Below are 18,698 nucleotides of genomic sequence, written 5' to 3' on the forward strand. Positions count from 1 at the left end.
ACCGTCTCGACCCCTCTGCGAATAAATCCCATGCAGCCCCCAGCAACCACACAGTGCTCCTCACCCACATGCTGCAACACCATGATTCATCACTGGCTCCAACAGTATAGCACACACGATCTGTCAGTCACCTGTACCCTGGTGCAATACAACATGATATTAGAATATCATGGTAGGGGGGTGGTTAATAAGGTTATTTTCTGGAGGATTACCCTGTTGGACACATCCGTGGCTGGCTGTACTGCTGCAGCTACATCCCTTATGTGCACCCACCTTAGCACAGTGAGCCCTCGGGGCTTGTCCCTAACAGAGCCCTGCAGACTACAAACAGCAGAGCTCCCTAACAAACCTGCTGCTGGGGACACTTCTTTCTTCTTTGTTTTATTACAGGGAAAAAAAAGAATTTAAAAATCCTCTGTTGGTTTATCACTATGGCTGCAAATTTAAACTAAAATTAACTTAATTCCTAATGAAATCCACACTAGGCAGGCACCTAATGTGTCTCTAAGCATTATCTAAGCACACCTTGTCTTCGTGATAACTTCCGTCTTGATGAGCCGATGTGGGCCTTACTTGACAGTACTTTCTAGATAACAGACGCTGCAAGTATGGGGTAACAGAATCAGGGGCTGTATGTGTCCTCCACAAGCAATCCCTAGTTTCAGTACAAGTAAGGAGCTGCAAGTGTCAGGACTGACCTCAGTTTCTGGCTCTGCACTGGTTGTAACAGATTAGCAGTCACTTATTGCCTATTGGCACTAAGCAGCTCAGGGTCCTACAAGATTTAAACACTTTTTTTCCAGTAGGATTGATGGAAAGAACATTCTAAACTGCTAAGTCCTTCTGCCTGTTCTTTTAAGGGCAAACTGTACTTTAATCCATAAAGTTAGCAAAACTACTTCTGCTCAAAGAACTTCTTTCACAACAGCACAAAAGGAATAAAACAGACCAGAGACCTCCTACCACTGACTCCCAGGAAAGCTCAGACTAGACTAGTCCCGTCTAAGGGAATAGTCTAAGGACTCTTAGATAATGTCCTGTCCCTGGAGGATGGAGACCGGAGGCATCTTCGTCACTCACAAGGTCCCTCAGCAGATTACTGCTTTTGGCTCGATGCGCCTCTTTGCCTGTCACTGCCTTTCACTCTCCCCACAGACCTTGACAACACACAACGAGGAAAGTTTGCTCGTAGAGTGCGTTTCTACAATTATACGGTATTTTCTGACCACTTAGCCTAGTTTTTGCTTCTCACATGATTCATCTCCTAATAGGTTTTCTTACCTCTCCCTTTACCTAAACGGAAATTACTAACACTTTTGCAACATGCCCTCCTCTCTCAATCAGTAACTAGTGCACAAACGAAAGAAGCAGCTAACAGTCTCTAGTCCCATGATGGTGGAGGAGCAAAACCTCGTCCTAGCTGAAGCAACCAGCAAAACTCCCGCTGACCTCAGGAGAGGAAAAGCTATGCCCAGAGACACACCTTTAACACCCAAATCACAAACTGCATTTGGACAACTCGTCCGTGTGCACAGGGTGTTATTGTTCCTAAAATTGCTGTTAACAAATTCAGGTGTAACTGGAGCTGAACAAGGTTCATCTGTAACAGGTAACTAACCCCTCCAGGGACAGGTCCCAGAGATGCGACAATACCGGCCAGCCTTCTGTCGACCCAAGTATCACCAACAAAACCTTCGTAAAGTACATTTGCACTTTTCTAATGAACGGCAGGTTTGGACAGCTCACTTCTCTCCTGCAGCTCACTCTGTTACACGGGAAATTATGGTGTGTAGAAAACGTGCAGTGTTGAAAGAGGCAAAACTACACTCTGCGACAGTCCACTGAAGTAAACAGACATCGGGGAAAAATCAGCAGGCACACAGACAGCTCACCCACTGCTTTTACCTTTCCAAACGAGGGACTTCCGTGACGTCTCCTCTGAAGAGTGTTTCGCTTACATCCCTTAGGCCATTGGTGATGCCTTCGCCGCAGCCCTTCACCTCCCCATCAGGGGGAAGCTGCAGGACATCTGGCTGCCCCGAGGCTGACGTCCGATCTAAAAACTGGCCGCCCTCCTTCATGCGCTGCTGGATCATGGGAGTGAGTGGCATCTCAAAGCTGAAGTAGCTATCGGGCTCCGAGTACAACGTCTCCAGCGACTCCGCACTGTAGTATAAAGATGCATTGTCTAGGATGTTTTCGAACTGTGAGCTGTACAGATCAGTGGAGACATCGGAGTGCCTCTGCCCAAGGACATCTTCATATCCTCCAGTGGCTGCTTCCCCCTCCTCCATCATCCTGGAAATTAATCAGAAACAGCTCCTTTCAGCTCGGGGGCAGGGTTTAGACCTCTGGGTGAACCTCCTCGCCTTCCACCTCTGTGAACAGAAAGGTCAATGTGGCTTTGTGCAGGAGAGGACACTGCGGGTAAAATGCTAGTTTCTCCTTGCACCACCTCTGTTCATGACTGGCACCATCTCCCTCTCTGGGGACATAAAAAGAAAAAATCTTCTGGGTAAAAGAGGAGGGCAGGAGGAGAGCCTAATATTGCCTAACAGATAACATCAGCTGCTTATGTGCAAAGGAAAAGAGAACTCACAAATGCATAAGGTCTCTGCTAGCACCACTGCCATGCCAGAGGCTGCACGGGTCGGAGATGTGCACCCAGATGGAGCCTCTGCCCCCCCGAGGACAGTTTGCTGGCTCTGCAGTCCTAGGGCTAGGGTCTTTGTTGAAAGGCTGTAGGAAATCCCTCCAGAACGCAAAGGGAAGCAAATGCAATTAAAAACCCAGAGCCGCAAGAACTAGATTTGAAGGGGGAAGACTCGGCCTGCTTGCAGATGCACAGGGGAAGGTGCAGCATCCCGCTGTGGAGAGTCTTCTTCTCTGCTGCCTCACGTACTGAGGGCCTTCTCACAGCACATGCCAGGCGTCAGGGCTGCCCACCCGCGCGATCCCACACGCTAGCCAAAGCAAAGCTCCACAGATCCCGAGGTGCAGAGGCAGGAGTGCCTCCCTCGCTTGAGATCCTGTTGTTTCAGCAGCAAACGCCCACCAGATCAGAGCAGGCACGGTTTGCTCAGGGCCCACCGGTGGGACCCTTTGCTTTGTTACAGATGTGCACCAGGAAAGAAAAGTGAGCAAGTCAGGATGCTCTTGTAAAAAGCAGCGCACAATTTTTGCAATATATATAGCTAAAATTATATAAACACAGATAGATAGTTAGACAGATAGATAATCTAGAAAGCACATCATAGCATTTACCCTCTTATAATGTACAAGGCCCTGCATAAAACATCTTTATCACACGACCTCTCAGAGGTGCTCGCACCATTCTTGCATGAACTCTGCCCAGAACCAGAAAATCTGGCCAGGCGCATACAGCCAGGCCTGCATGCTGCCTATCTTTAATTACATGCCATGTCTGGATCCCAGCTACACTTGCTACAGATGCTTCGTCACACCGCCATTACTCTGCAAACAGCAAGAAACATCTTTACGTTTCCAAACCTGAGACGGACTTCAAACTTCAGCAAGGTGGCATGGGCAGGGTTCAGTCCCAAATTCATGCGCTAGCCACCACCAGGCATGAACTGCTACCATTGCCACCATGCCGCAGGCAGCAGGCAAACATTCGTTGTTTGTCATTAGCTCCTAAAGGGGTAGGAACAAGCCACGTGCTTGGGACAAGAGAAACCCCGCCTGCCCCCTGAGCCCCTGCAAGCGCCATCTCACCTGCCCTGGCCTCTCACTAGCCCAGCTGTCTCCTCCTCGCCGCGGTTCTTCTTGTCCTTCACAAAAACTTCATCCTCCCCGCTTTCATGGAGCAGCGCCAGAGGAGTGGCTCCAGAGGCAGTGGGTCCCAGCCTCGGGTCCTCACAGACCTCGCTCCAAGCGCTGTCCGGTGAGGAGACCAAGCCTGGGAAGACCATCAGTGGCGCAGGGTGGCTGGACGTTTTGGGGAACGCCTTCCTTTCCACGGACACAGACTCCAGCAGCGAGTGCTTCTTTCTTCTCTGCTCCTCGGCTTTTTGCAGCCATAAAATCTCCACCCCTTGAAATTCTACATGTTTGCTCACAGCTGCCTCTTTAGAGAGCCTCCTCTCAGGACCCATTTGCATTTTGCCTTGACTGTACGCTGAAAACTCCTCAAAATGCGCCCACCCCTCCACTCTGCTGGCTGCTTCCAGGTTCGTCACAGATGGTCTATGACAGCTTGTCTCCTGCGCTGTGTGGACCTCCTCAGCTTTATTACTGATGGCTTGCAAGGACTCGGACTGCTTTTCTCCAGTCCATATTGCAGCCAGATCTTTCTCTATGATCAAATGCATTTTTTCCTCAGCTGTTCGTTCAGATGGAAGAGGCATGTCTGAGGGTTTTTCTTGGCCTGCTGGAACTGGTTCTCTGGCTGCCTGCACATTTTGGCTGCCAGTAACGCTCTTTTTTTCCATTTGCGTCTCCAAATCAAGAGAAGTATTTGCTCTCTCTTGCACCTTTGCTGCTTCCAGCCGTCGAGAGATTTTCATAATCTCTGGCAGGTTACCCGCAGGTTGCAAATCTTCTTCTGGGGCGCGCAGCTGTGCTGCCTGTGCATCAGGTCTCGAACTGTCTGCAGGAGCTGCACGCTGAGGAAGGGGCCTGCCAGGTGCCCAGTGGTGACCGCCCCGTCTGTCTGGACCGCGCGTCACAGGCTCTGCCTGGCGCAGTGATGAAGCCCTCGGCCCGTCTCCGCTTGGCTCTACGGTGCCGTACTCTGGAAATTCATTGATGATGGTATGAGGGAGCAAAGTGCTGCTTCCATGGCCACTACCTGCAAAGAAAAAAAGAGAATGTGGGTTTATCTACCGCATGCATAAGCAACAAGCCTGACCTCCCTTCCCAGCCCTCTCCTAACAGAGTAACTACACTCTCCCCTGCAGGGAAAATACCGTTCGGTTTAACTCACTTCTGCACGCTCTCACACTGCAGTTATCCAGAGCTGGTCCTTTTACACAGGAGTTTTTGGGCAGCCCTACTTTGGGAGTGTGCACTGCCGAGGAAGGAATGCCAGAAATGTCTACTACACTTCAGAAAGGGTCCCAGTGGCCCATGAACAGTCTGAGGCCACAGGCCAGGCGCAAAGGCTGAAGAAAGCAGATATTCAGAGGTCTGACATCCATCCACAGCATGTGCCATACATCTTGGTTTTATTTAAAAAAAATGTTTTTAGGTCATTTTCACTTGTAAAGATTAAACACTGGGAAGATAGTCAGCTACACCCTGCATATTCCATAGACTTGACAAAACCAATTGACTAAATTACAAAGCAATTAATGAGCAATTCAACTTTCTGCCAGCACTACCCTCTTCCTTTAACAACTCAGGTAACTGAAGGTCATGTTGCACTGATGTACGCATGCCAAGCAGTTCACATTTTCTGTTGCAGCAAACTCACGGCTGCACAAAAAGCTTGCTACTCCTCCCCTTCTCCTGCTGCTTTTCCAACTGATGTAAACAAAGCAGGAGCGAAAACGGATGGTCCCATTTTTTCCAAGCGCCGAGCACCCAGTGGCTCCCATTGTTGTGGTGTAACAGAGAACCAGCTGTCCTCAGAGGGACCTCATGGATTACACAATGACAGATACTTGGCCACCTTATATTACAGCCCAAGGAGGAACTGAGCTTTTGAAAAAAAAAAAAAAAACAAAACAGCAACAGCTGCATTCGCTGCACCCTTCTGGAAAAAAATGGCCTGGAGTATAAAAAAGTGCTTTGAAACAAACAACAGGGGGGGGGGGAGGGGCAGATCCAAACACCTACTCTGAAAAACGTCAGGAGTGACAGCTCTGAGACCAGACAACAACTTGCATTCAGACTTTTTGCCCGGCTCAAGGTGCATCTCTAGGTGCTGAGTTGCAAACCGATCCCCATCCCCACTCCAAGCAGGCTGGCCACAAGCCACTTCTGAGGAGGAAGCCATGTAGCTGTGGTTGATGATAGGCTGAGTTCAAGGTGAAAGGGAGGATAATTTAACGCGAGCTCAGCACCACGCTAATGTGGCTATCTATCTGCCAGTGGTTTGTAAAGATGAGCAGCAGCTCACTATCCAGTATATCTAGCCACAGGGTAAATACCACACATTGTGTGTGGTGCACGATCAAAGTGACAGACTTGGACCATGCCAAACCACAGTCTCTTCCCCAGTAGGTTCTCCAGATATCTCCATGCTGTTGATTTAATCACTCCATAATAAAACTTCAGTGGGTCAGGTTTCACCTAGATGACTTGGCTGCTGTTGAGGACAGCGACTGGACAAAGCAGGGACCTTTTCTCTGCTGCATAGTCCCAGGGAGCTGTGAGGAGCGTGGATGCCCTTTCCACTTTTGCATCACCAGCCTGCCTTCATGGCAGGGTTTCCAGCACACAGGTGTGGGTGCAGTGGGGCAGTCTGAAGAAGACAGCGAAGTCTCTCTCCTCACGGGAGCCTTTCCAGGCATGGTGCTTTTTCTAAGTGCCCGAAGTCCCAGACAAACAGCCCCCTTTGCACACAATTCAGCCATGCAGTGCTTGGGTGCATCCCAAGCCCAACCACTTCATCGTACAGGTGTCAGGTTGCCACTGGGACACAATTCCACCAGGACTGACTCATGGATGAGAACGATGCAATGCCCCTACACCTGCACTGGCAAAAGGCCCTGACTCCCCACCACACAGCCCTGGGCTGCTCTAATGCACTGGCATTAGTGCTTGCTGCTCCCTCAGCACGTGTCCAGAGATGGGATTTTTTAAGAGAGAAGAACTGCCGATAGGGAGCCCATCACTATAGATGCTAACATAAACCCTTCTCGGTGGACACAGCTCCACCTACAGCAACTCTCAGCTTGCAGACCGGCAAGCAGGAGGTGCTCCAGTTGGGACCACCTCATGCCCCCAGCACCCCGGGGCAGCAGCACTTGGCCATGCCACTGCCTGGGCCACACACTCTGGCTGCATCCCGAAGGAAGGCAATGCATACTGCCCCAGGAGCTGGGACCCCCCCACACCTCCCTCCAACCCACGCACCCCGCCTCGCTGGAAGGAAGCCCAGAGCATCGCTCCCTCGGCCCCCCATGGGGCTGGGATGCGGCCAACGTGCGCTGGAGGCCAAGGCCTGACAAGGCACCGCACACAGACCCTGCCAAGGGGCCAGGCTTGTCTCTGCTAATTGCTATCTTAGCTTCTGAACTGACACGAGGGAAACAGAGGCGGCCTTATTTCTGGCGGTGAATGCTAAATGCACTGCTGCATGTCCCCATCTGCCACCAACAGCCGCTGCTGACAGCAGTAAGCAATTCCGAGCAAGTTTCTGATTTACTTATCCTCCTGAACTTCATCCCAAGTAAACTTTACCCTCTGGCAAGCCCAGCAGACTCCAGAAGAGGTTCACGTACAGAGCACATACACATATATACAGGCACAAAGAGACATGCAGGAGAGTGAGCGTGCACACAGGTACTCCTCTCTGCCACGCTTGCAAGACATGTTTCACCTGGGCAAGAGAGAAGCACTTTCACGGTAGAAATTTAAGGCCTTTTCTACAGTGATGCTTCCCTGGATGCTTCCCTGCTCTGGAAGGACTGCTGCCGCCGCCGTATGTGAGCACAAATCAGCGGGATTCTCGCCTTCACGGCATCCTGCAGAACATTGCCTAATTCACTGCCTGATTAAAAAAAATTCACATATGGCACCAAAGCAGCAGTCTGTCCCCATTACATTAGGTACCACCATGCACATGACTGCCCAGGTCTCCACTCCTTGCAGTAAACCACCACCAGTTGCCCCCTCCCCCCTCATAAAAGGTGCAAAGCCTATCCCTTTGCTTGGAGAGTTATTTCAGGTACCAGAGCTTACAGGAGCTTGAGCTCTTTAAGGGAAACTCCTCCCTTATTCCCATCCACCACCACAGCATCATGTCTTGCTGCAGCTACTGGCATATCCTGTCCAACCCCATCCCCCAATATGACTGCATTACAAACAAGGCTAGAAAGGCAACAACAAAATTTAAGGACCGCACTGAAGATGAGCAGGGAAAAAAAATACCCATCACCAAACAAACAAAGAAAGGACACACACTCTCAGGTAACACCAATTTCTACTTTGCATTGAAGGTGGCTTCTTTCAACAAAGAAAAGAAAGGAAAAAAAAAAGAATTAAACGGAGAGAGAAAAAGCTAAAATAGTAAGGGGGTGACTGGCTAGAAAACTGAGACCGGGCAAATATAACCTAACAGCAGTTGGCAGCTTTTCTGATGACTAGACGTTGAAAGAATTCATGATTTAAATCAGGCATAGATATATTTCATAGGTAAATAACCATTCCATGTCAAGCAAGCTTGTCTACAGCATAATAAAAGGAAATTCTAGGAAGCAAAACACAAGTTACAAGCATAGACAGACATTTTGTTTACAGGTACATTTTACAAAAGAATGGTGTGAGTGTCTTTCTCTATACAGTATATATATATATATATATATATATAAGCTAGCTCAAGAAATCAGATATATTTGCTTGAACAGTCTCCTTACTCACAGAGGTTACTGTAGCTCCAGCAGTTACCCATTGGTCAAAGAAATAAAATGCACAGATCATCAGTTTATCTATAGCGATACCAGCTAATTCAATTGCTGCTGTTCTAGTCAACGGGAATCAAAATAGTTTCAAATTTCCTGGCAGCTGCTGCCCTGCACTGCACACAATGATGTAAATGGATGCTTTCTGAGTATTATGAAACTGATGGGGGAACTGCAGTCTCATTCAGTCTATCGCAGGAGCTAAGGAGTCCACCTTGGCAGCTTGCAGGGGGGAAAAAAATTTCCTCCAGCAAGGCTGCCTGACGGTATGCCAGGGAGACGTCTGTGCTTAGCTGCCGTTTATTATAACCGCGTCCGTAAGGGAAGAAATGGGCAGAATGGCGATGCTGAGAGTCGTGTACTGGTTTCAGAGTGCAGGGCGCCTGACGGCGTTTCAGCATTACTGAGCTGGAAGGTTTCACAAAGCAGCCCAGTCATCTTGCATTTTATTTCTCCACAGCTCCTTGTGCTGATCACAAGCAAGCACATGGGTGAGCCTGCATGCAGCATCACACCAGTTATGCTTTCTCGGTACCGGCATTTCTTGCCATTATCTGTAAAAGGCAAATTAGGGCAAGTAAAAACAATGCATGCCTTAAGAGGAAAGGAACCTCTGGGTGACAGAGCTTAATGAACAAATCGCAGGATTTATGGCATTATGTCATTATTGCAGCCTGCCAGAGAGGGGGGTCACATGCGTCTGCTCGTCCTGCACTCCCTCGAGTTACAAGTTCTGTGGTAACTAAAACTATTCTGATTTATAAAGCAGTGCCTGCACATGCCGAGACGGAGCGACCTCCCCCTGTGAGAGGGGAGGGATGCTTCACAATCACTGGCAGCCTTGCGCAGCAGCCCTTTTTCCAAATGATGTCATTCTCCATGCCGTGATAAGTCCTGCCTGGCCAGCGGAGGTCCTTCGTTAGCGAAAGCCAGGGGATTAGCATAATGCAAGCACCATGCTTTTGTAACCGGACTGCAAATGTCCGCACCGGATCGGGCCCAGGGTTTTCTGCACCTTGCAGCCACTCCAGGCTTTTTGGGCAGTTTGCTTGCCTGGGGAAGCGGAGCCTGGCCTTCATCCCTGAAGAGTTACACCGGCATTATGTAAAAACAAGAAGTTGGTGGAAACGGGGAAGCTGAGTGAAGGCCGGGGTGGAGCAGAGTGAAGAGGTAGGGGAGAGTTGCCTAGAAAATAAGCCCTGGTTAAATGCCTCTGCTGCCTTAGCAGGGAAGGTGGAAGGGAACAGAGATACGCAGAAGTATGGCAGAAAAAGTGGCCGTGTTGGCTGAGATCCCTCACCCCAAAACAGATGACCGGAGGGAGAGCGGGAGGTTTGACACAGACCCAGTAGCTTGCGCTCACCATGCCTGGACAGCCAGGCAGTGGTGTGGCAGCCAGTGGCTCAGGGTTACTCAGAAATTAAACTGACTGGTTCAGGGAAGAAAATAATCCCCCTGCAAGCACCCAGGGGCAGTGTGCCACTCCAGAAATCCCGCACTCGCGGCTTGCTGCACACTGGGAGAGGTTATCAGAGAAGTACTGCTCACCGCTGCTCTTGCATAGTTCCCTAAATTCTGGGGGTTTTGGGCAACCAGAGGCTGTGTTAGGTGAACCTTCAGTCTGCCACAGAACAGCCATGCCCACACCAGGTAAACTCATCACGAATCCCTCTACTAGCCAAGTCACAGTGCTCGGAGTCAGGTGGTGATGTGATGCCCAAGTGGTCATGGCTTGAAAAACAGAGAGTGAGAAAAGCTGCTAGGTTAAGAATGTAAATCCTGTCCATTAAGAAAGCAATGACCAAAGCAGCATGTAAAATACCCAGGTCACTGTGTATCTGTTCGAGTGTGTGTGGGGGTTTTTTTACAACTGCAAACCTTCTAACACTGTTCCTGATGGAAAGCCTTAGGTAAGCAATGCTGCGACTCGGTTGTGTATTTTTTTCTGCCACAGGTTTTAACTGTTTCCAAACCACACTGAACCAAAAGTCCTCCAGGGAGCCCCACACCTTTTCCCCAGCTGCGGGAAGGATGGCACCTTGCCGCAGCAGCTCACAGGCCTACAGTGAGCTCAGAACAGGACAAAGTCCAAAACTAATATGCAGCACGTGCTGGGAGGGTTTAGTGTGTGAGGGATTATCCACTACAAATTGCTGTATGGGCCACAGATGGTCAGTGAAATCGCTTGGTCCCAAGAGTCATTACCCTGGAAAGCAAAAGTGTGGAGTGAAACAGCTGCTAGCATGAGCAGGAACAGGAGGGAATACAAAGGGAGTATCTGGGCTCCTTATCCTGATGTAAAAGTCCGGGTGAGTCTTACTATATTTAATGCACTTTTCTTCTTTAAGGCCCCACCCCCTGGAGTGACATGGCTGTGAGAATCTCAAGTTTTGGTTTAAGACTTGTGTTTGGAAAAGTCTCAAACCCAAAATTCAAAAGACAGATCCAAAAAGAATCTGAAATTGTCTGTTTTTCCACTGCTGTGATTTAAAAAGAAAGTGGCTAACAGGTGATTTTCTAAGTGTAGATATACACAGTGATAGCAAGAATTACTTTAAAAGCTCCCTAAGAGCCTTCAGCTGAAAGAGCAAACTTCTGGAGCAGTGACAGCCCACAGCTGCTTTGAGACTCGCAGCGTCTACAAGACTCTTTTTAAAACCCTCAAAAAACCCTTCAAATAGAAAGATCTCTTCAGATAAGAAATATATTGCCAGACTTCGAGCAAGCAACAATGGCTTAAAAAACCCCACACTACTCACAGATCTCAGAAACTCTGGACCTTTGCAGCAGTCGCTGAAGAAACTAGGCCTATCTGCAGGAAAGTATGTACGTCCTTTACTGCATTTCAGGATTCGGGACCAATTGGCCAGGCTAAGAGAAAGCTGGCTAAGCAGTCCTCAAAGCACCCCAGGAGCTGGATATTGAGTTACGTGCCCAGCTACAACAAAAATAGGGCACCGAGGGACATGTGTGTCTCCCAGGCTCCAAGTATTTTCCTGCTAAAGGCACGGCTAGACATTGCATGGTAACTTTTCAGCATGGTGAATGATATTCCCTTCCTCAGGAAGTGGGACAGAGTTAAATAAACAACACGGGGGTCTACAGCAGAAGGCACTTGTTAAAGCGGTGACGTGCGAACAGGAAAAATACTTGCTGTAGCCTGTGATACGCTTTTTCAGTGCGGTACCAGGCCAGAACTGCATCTACCCACATAATTTTAGTTCAACACCTTCTCCATGTTCATTATCAAGCCATCTCCAGCAGCAGGAGAACATGCATCTTTTCCTTCAGAAGGCTTCAGAGATGAGTCAAGGCTACAGCAGGATGGAGGGCTTACATTGGTGTGCTGCCTCTCTCACCAGGTGATGGGGCTGAAGCCGAGGAGAGGAGCCCACGGTGACAAGGAAAAATGCATCTGTGCCCCACCATACCCACCTACACGGGCCAAATCCGCTGTGTGAACCTCTCCTGTTGTGCCCACTGACCTGGATGCCGCATTTTCCGTCTGCCTGATGGAAGGGAAGGGCCCGACCGCCCACCGGGAAAGTGTTTCTGAGCCCGGCCAGCTTCAGCCAAGCTCAGCCTGTGCCACGTGTGCTCAGAGCATCTGAAGCGTCCAGACACCGCCAACGGGCTGCCAGCATCACCAGGCCCCCAGATATTTGTGCGCTCACGTCAGCGTGGCTCTTGGCTTCAGCCGACAGCCCACAGACAGGGAGGTAATTACTGCCTTAACTCTGGCATTTCCTAACTTCTGAATGATTAATTCTGCACCTTTAAAAAACAATAAACAAACAGCCCATGTTTTAACGATTATTTGTACTAAATCCTTGGCCTTCAAACAACTCCAATGTTTACCAAGTCAAGGATGTGGTAATCTCCTCCCTGCCGCTGTAGGTTATGACAACTTGAACTATCCAGCTTTCAAGTGCAGGTCACAAGACATCCAATTTCCTCCTGCGGAGCAAAGGACTTAGCATAATGCCTCACGCCCCTTTAGTTTTCCTTTCCCTGGGAATGGAAACCCAGACATCCATCACACCACACCTGGTGGCTCTGGAGCGTGCCCCAGCTTTGCCCAGCCCCGGGGAGAGGGACTCCGAAATTTGAAGGGAGAGACAGCAAGACAGCTCCACCTCATGCAGCTGAGATGCAGCACAGCGCAACCTGTCCTTCAACTGCATTAATTCTTCCATATGGACAGTCAGATGTGCTCTTCTGACAGCACTGTAAGAGCTTGCTGCTCCTCAGAGCATCCAAACAGTAGTTCAAAATCACCTGGTTCACTCCATGTTGGAGTGAAAGAGAAGCGCCCAGCACGGCTGGTCAAGATGCTGGTGCCACAGAGGTAACCACTTCTTAAGAGTGCACAAGCTCAACCGGAAAAGTACCTTTTAATACAGTACCTCTTGAGACTTAAATTTAAAAAGTTAACCTTCTCTTTGCCAACCAGCAACACCAAACATCAGGGATATCTACAAGAAAACGTATTGATGACACACTACTATTTAAAAACTCCTGTGGGTCTTCAGTGTCTCAGAAAATGCAGTGAGGCACTAGAAACAACAAAAGAAAAGCTGATAGAGTCAAGTATGCACAACAGGATGATGGAATTTTAACTAAGTGTCTGGGGACACCACAGGTCTGAGCTTTCCGGATTCCAGCTTTGCATGTGTCCCTGGTAAACGTTGCAGGACATATACTCTAAAATGCATATCTGACATACCTATCCTCACAGGCTCTGTCCACTGTAATTAAGCAACATGAATGTGAAAATCAGGCAGTCCTTCAACCCTCAGAAAATGCAGTTTTGCACCTTTTCTGGAAAGCAGAGCTGCAGAGGAAGATATCAGACCAGGGAGCCCAGACTTTCAGGATTGCCTGGAGATGGAAAGTGCAAGAGATGAAAACATGACAAAAGGTGGTGCGTCAAAACGGACAGCGATGCGGTTGAAGCACTGGGCAGGACTACAGTCAGCAATCTGGGCTAGCGTGAGAACAACACAACGGGTGAGTGACGGTGGTCTAAGGGCAGTTTTTAGGGTGACGATCAGGAAGGTGCCACATCCATGCAATGCAAGGAGGATGCAGCAGAGCTGGACATGCATGACTTGAAGTGACACAGAGAAAGCAAGCCAGGCCGAAGAGCAAAGGACAACCTAGTAAGTCAGTGATACTCATTTTACAGAAAGTTACTGAGGTAATTTTCTTAAGACTGTTTAAATCGGCATCATAGGACCATGAAAAGGCTTTGTTTGTACAAAAAAAGCAGCCATTGTGTGCTTCCTCTGCTCCTGAAACGAGTTAAAGAAGTTCTACAGCAAACACAATCATGTCCATGATTCAGGTTCAGGAATGGGTGTGTTGCATGGGTTAAAGTATGCATTCCGTTTTCTTTCATGTGTCAGCCCTGGCACTGTTTGACCCCTTGCAGAGGTGATTCAGCACACATTGCCAGGAGAAAGTAATCCTTTCTTTTTTTTTAGAATTGTTTTTTTGGCGTTCTTTTGGGTTTTTTGTTACTCAGTTTTTGCTGGCTTGAGCTTGCTAAGCAAACAGATGAGCGCAAGAACTAGCATGAGACAATCCGCAGCAGCGTGTGGCTGGGACCATCTCTTTTGGCAGAAGCAAGCTATTAAATGAGCTCAGTTGCCTCATGACATCTCACTGTACACAAAACAGCAAGTGACAGGCTTTCCAAAAACCTATTTGTTTCACCCGGAATTCAAAAACAAGCTTCTTCCAGCAGCTGTTGGGAAAGAGCAGATTTGCATAGCAACCCGGGGACTATTTGTACAGGGCTTTTTTGTGAAGGATGAGATTAAACCCTCTGTTACACAGGAGGGGTGAAAGCTTTCTCCTCCTAAGACGCATCAGAGAAAAGACTATTTATGAGTCTTAAGAACCTATTTTCTTCCTAACAACTGTCTTGGATTTATTTTCTGATATAACAGGAATTATGGGGTACTTGGCTTTCATGTTTACTTAAGCAATTATTTCGTAGCGTCCCCCCCACCTTCTTCCCCAAGGAAGCACTTTTAAGGACTAAGTCACATTATTGGGACTTTTTTTTCTTTTTGGTATTTAAATGTATTAACTGCAAATTCCTAAAAATCAGTACTCTGTAGCATGCCCAAGCCTAAAGAGAAGGCTGCTCAATAGAGATCACTGTTTCCACAGCCAGTTCCAGAGGAGGGTATGTTTCCATACACAACAAGCGCCCTTTATGTCAACGAGGCTGAGAAGACGTCTTGTCCAACCCAGCCAAATTCAGTTTTTAAAAAACATTTTCTTTTGCTGGAAGGCAGAAGGCTGGGGTTTCGCCAAGGAAGACAGACAGGCGGCACAGGGGCGCGTGGCCGCGCGCGGTGCACCCTCCCCACTCCCACGGCGGCGAGGAGCAGCCCCACGAGCAGGGGGCTGCAGGGAGACGTGTAGCCTCGGGCCCTCCTGCGATGCGATGAGGGTCCCAGGGGCCTGGACCTGCTTCTGCTCCAAGTGATGCATCCAGGGCAGAAGGACAGGCAACAGACGAGAGAGGAGAGGAGCCAGACAAGAAGCATCACACAGTAAAGACGAGAGCACACGAGTACATCGGGAATCACAAATATGCCAGGTAAAACCGGACTGAGGGCAGCAAAGGAGAGAAAGGAGGAGGAATTGTTTTTAATGTGGCAGCTTTATTAGCATTTGAATGTTATCAATGAAACACCTCTTCTACAGACATCTAACTTTTTTTTTCCCCTTCTCTCACCTGTGAAAATGACCACGAGCTTCAACCTGGAAGGTAAAAACCAGCACGGCAACTTATTAACAAAGTCTGCCGTCTCCCAGCTAGGCAAACAGAAGTGTTTGCTACAGTCGCCTCCAATTGTTCTCCTGTCTTTGTGAACTGGCTTGTCCAATACAAGTATTTCCAATTAAAAAATTTTACCCTCAACAGCATCCAGCAGGGCTTCCATAATATGGTCGTGGCTGAAAGGGAAAGGATAAACAGGGAGGCAGAAGTAATTAAGCCATTCAGCAGCTTATGTGTTACATTCTCAGTTTCTGAGGCCAGCCAAGGCACGGTGAAACTGCTTTGGGTTAGATAAATTAAAGCTCAGCTTTACTGCCCATGGTGACAAGCTGCTCTCTTGATCAAGTTTAAACACCAGTTCTTCTCCTGGCCCTGCTCCTGTCACTCGTTTGCTTGAAATCTTTCATACTTTGACCCACGAAAAGCATGTCTTTCTTTTAAAGGCAACTTTAGAAAGTAGCAGGTTTGTTTGGATTTTTGGTGGTGTTTTTTCCCTCCCCATCTAACACAGAGGAGAGAGAGACTTGTAGGCACAGCTGCTTCTTCCCAAAACGTATGTCATGACATATTCGACATATGTCACTTCAAAGGAAGCCAGGATTTGGTGCACAGAGCCCTGGGTTTGTACTACAGTCCTCATTCATCTCCAGTTAATAAGCAGTTAAAACCTGCTTGCTTGAAGAAAAAAAGTAGAAGGGGCAGCACCACTCTCATTTATCCATTGCGGTCAAACATCTTCCTGGAGGAGGACGCATTCGTCTGTCACAGCATGAAGCCCGTCTGGGTAGGCACAATGTCACCCAGTTTTCAGGTACAATTCACAAACGTTGTATGTTAACCACTGCTAAATATTTGGAAACTCTCCCTTGAAGTCACTCCCATTTCACTAATCGTTAGCCCCTAATGGTAGTTTCTGATTAATAAAGGAACAGAAGGAGATTCAGAAACAAGGCAAGAAGCAGCACAGGAAAAATACAGAAAAGCACACACATAAGCCAATATATCTGGCTTATTCTTGGCCGCCCTTTATTTTAGGACTCAGTACTCAGTCAGCTCAGAATACCCATCACATTTGATAATTGTTTTGGTTAGTAATAACAATAGATTCACTTGGATTTATTAGACACAGCATACTTTATTTAATGCCAATCTCCGGAAATGTACTAATGCCTGCTGACAGTGCTCTCACACTGTCTCTCTCCAAACAAGAAATGAGGTCACCATGATTCATGTAACAATCTGATACACATTTTGTGGCAATTTGTAAAAGTTTTTAAAATTCCTAAATGAGGACATTTTGGTTGTTTTGGGTTTTTTTCCCCTCCACTCTGCAATTAGGACTTCCCAAGTGGAAGACCAAACTTCAGAAAAAACATGGAGAAAACGTTTACTCACTTTCCAGACTTCAGTTCTGCTTTTTTTTTTGCTTTTTTTTTTTTTCCCCCTTTCCTTACTGAAGTGGAGGATCCTACACAGCTTGTTTCTGTACAAGGTGCTGCCCTTCTCTGGCAAGAAGGGAGTCTACTTTAATTAAAAGTGACATTCCAGAAAGTTTGCAATTAGAAAGGATCAAGGTGCAAAGAGAACAGCCTGAGGAAATACTTTTGCAAAGAGGGCAGGGATTGTTGATAATTACAACGAGGCAAGAGAAATAGGTATGGTAACTACATTTTTTTTCCTCTAAGCTTGGACTGCGAAAAAGTAGAAAACGCCCTGTATTTACAGGAAAAGAACAGAAACAAGACTGATCCTTAGGCATAACATTAGATACTGCACCTGGATTTCTTGAATTACTAACTACAGAAGACGGAGCAGTTCAGGTACAACCTCGAGTATCTAAATTAAAATCTTATCTACTTCTAGCTGTAGGAAGAGCAGCATGCAGACCACAGAGGGCATTCCTGGAAGGACCTCCAGGCAGAGGCGGCTGGGTTTCACCATGTGCAATTGCAGAACGCGTGGCTGAAATGACTCCACTGCAGAGAAGTGCTGGGACTCCCTCTGCCAACGTGTCTCCGGCACAGGAGTCCCCGCTGTCACAGCGAGGTGGCCCGGGTGAGCCAAAGAGAAAGGTGGGGGTGTCAGACAGGCAACTGCTGTCCTTTTCTGGGGCCAAACCAGCAGGCTCCTTTGGTCCGGTACTTGCACTGCGGTCCGGCGAAGGGCAGCGTAGCCCAGTGAGCGAGCCCTCATGGGGTTGTTAGGGGGGAGCTTCTGCAAAACTTTTCTGAGTGGCTTAAGAGACTTTATTTTTTTTTCTTTTTTTGCACACAATATTAATAAATAGTACTTACCCATTTCTGAAGGCTTCTCTTCCTCCAGGCCAAATAAAAATTCATATTTGGCCTTGGCAACAGTCTGGGCATGAGCCGATACGTCATTATCCCACACAAATGCTTCTGCCTGTAGAGTCAAAATAAACACAGTTTATCTACCTTTTAATGAAAAAACAGCAGCAGGAACATGAAATCCCTTCAGGTGGGCTGTCAGGTAGGATTTTCAAAGCGTTCATTTAACTCTACCACCATCAAGATCAACCAGAGCAGACACAGGCCAACACAGCATGCTTTTGAAGAGCTCGCCTCTCTGTCTTTGAACCCAAGCATTTCAGTATTAAGCAGTGATGCTAGAGCACCCAACCCCTCACATCTTTAGCCAGTTTACCTGCTGCAAGGCCAGCAGCACTGGGCAACCATCTCAGTTATACCAGTTAGGGTTAAAAACGCCTAGAGAATAGTATCAGAAGTAGCAAATTTGAGTATGGATGTCGCAAAACTGGGACCCCTGGGAAAACCATAAATAGGGCAGGCTGTTTCTTTGGGAGGAGACTGGGGCGGAGAAAGGGAGGAGCAAGGGCTACAACAAGGATGATCAAAAATGGGAAAAAGGATAAGGTATGCAAATGTGTGGCAAGTGCTGTCTGAGGGTCCCTGTTGGGCAGCCCACGCCTGACCACCACCGTCTAGATCAGGACAATAGCCCAACCTGTTTTTATGACCATACCACACAAGTCAAACCTGCTTCCATGGCCAGGAGGTGGGGAGGGGGCACAGGGTGGTCTCCCCAGCTAGCAGGGGAGCACCTGGGAGTACGGATGGACAGACAGATCGAGCATCCCGGTGCCACCCAGGCCTGGTTCCACCAGCACCTTCCCACCGCTTCCTACTCATCAGAAGCAGTTTGACACAGTAAAGGTCCAGCTTCTCAGAGAAGAGAAAGGCTGCAGGACTAAGATTAAAATTAGTTCTCTGAACAGGTGGGGACAAATCAAATCTCCAAGATAAAGCACACACCAGCACTAAACTGTAGTG

At 48.1% G+C, this 18,698-nt stretch overlaps 1 protein-coding gene and 1 long non-coding RNA gene across 5 annotated transcripts in view; one reads left to right on the top strand and one right to left on the bottom strand.

Moving 5' to 3' along the window:
• Positions 1-18,698, bottom strand: part of PSD3 (pleckstrin and Sec7 domain containing 3) — a 112,001-nt gene that overhangs the window by 81,029 nt on the left and 12,274 nt on the right. For 3 of the 4 annotated variants that reach the window (XM_087741312.1, XM_087741313.1, XM_087741314.1), the window contains 3 exons: positions 17,682-17,790; positions 3,736-4,810; positions 1,906-2,298 (listed from right to left, as the gene is read on the bottom strand). In XM_087741312.1, the coding sequence (XP_087597438.1) occupies positions 1,906-2,298; positions 3,736-4,810; positions 17,682-17,790 (1,577 nt within the window). Of the gene's footprint in view, positions 1-1,905; positions 2,299-3,735; positions 4,811-8,547; positions 8,609-17,681; positions 17,791-18,698 lie in introns of those variants that run through there. The other variant, XM_087741315.1, reaches the window with a different exon arrangement.
• Positions 7,982-17,636, top strand: LOC148050500 (uncharacterized). The gene is made up of 3 exons (XR_015700919.1): positions 7,982-8,097; positions 10,937-15,204; positions 17,251-17,636. It is a non-coding gene; the product is annotated as an uncharacterized LOC148050500 (long non-coding RNA).

This window comes from Nipponia nippon, unplaced genomic scaffold, assembly GCF_047370975.1.
Source record: "Nipponia nippon isolate SJK-2023a ecotype South Korea unplaced genomic scaffold, ASM4737097v1 scaffold_8, whole genome shotgun sequence".
NCBI classification, from domain to species: Eukaryota; Metazoa; Chordata; class Aves; order Pelecaniformes; family Threskiornithidae; genus Nipponia; species Nipponia nippon.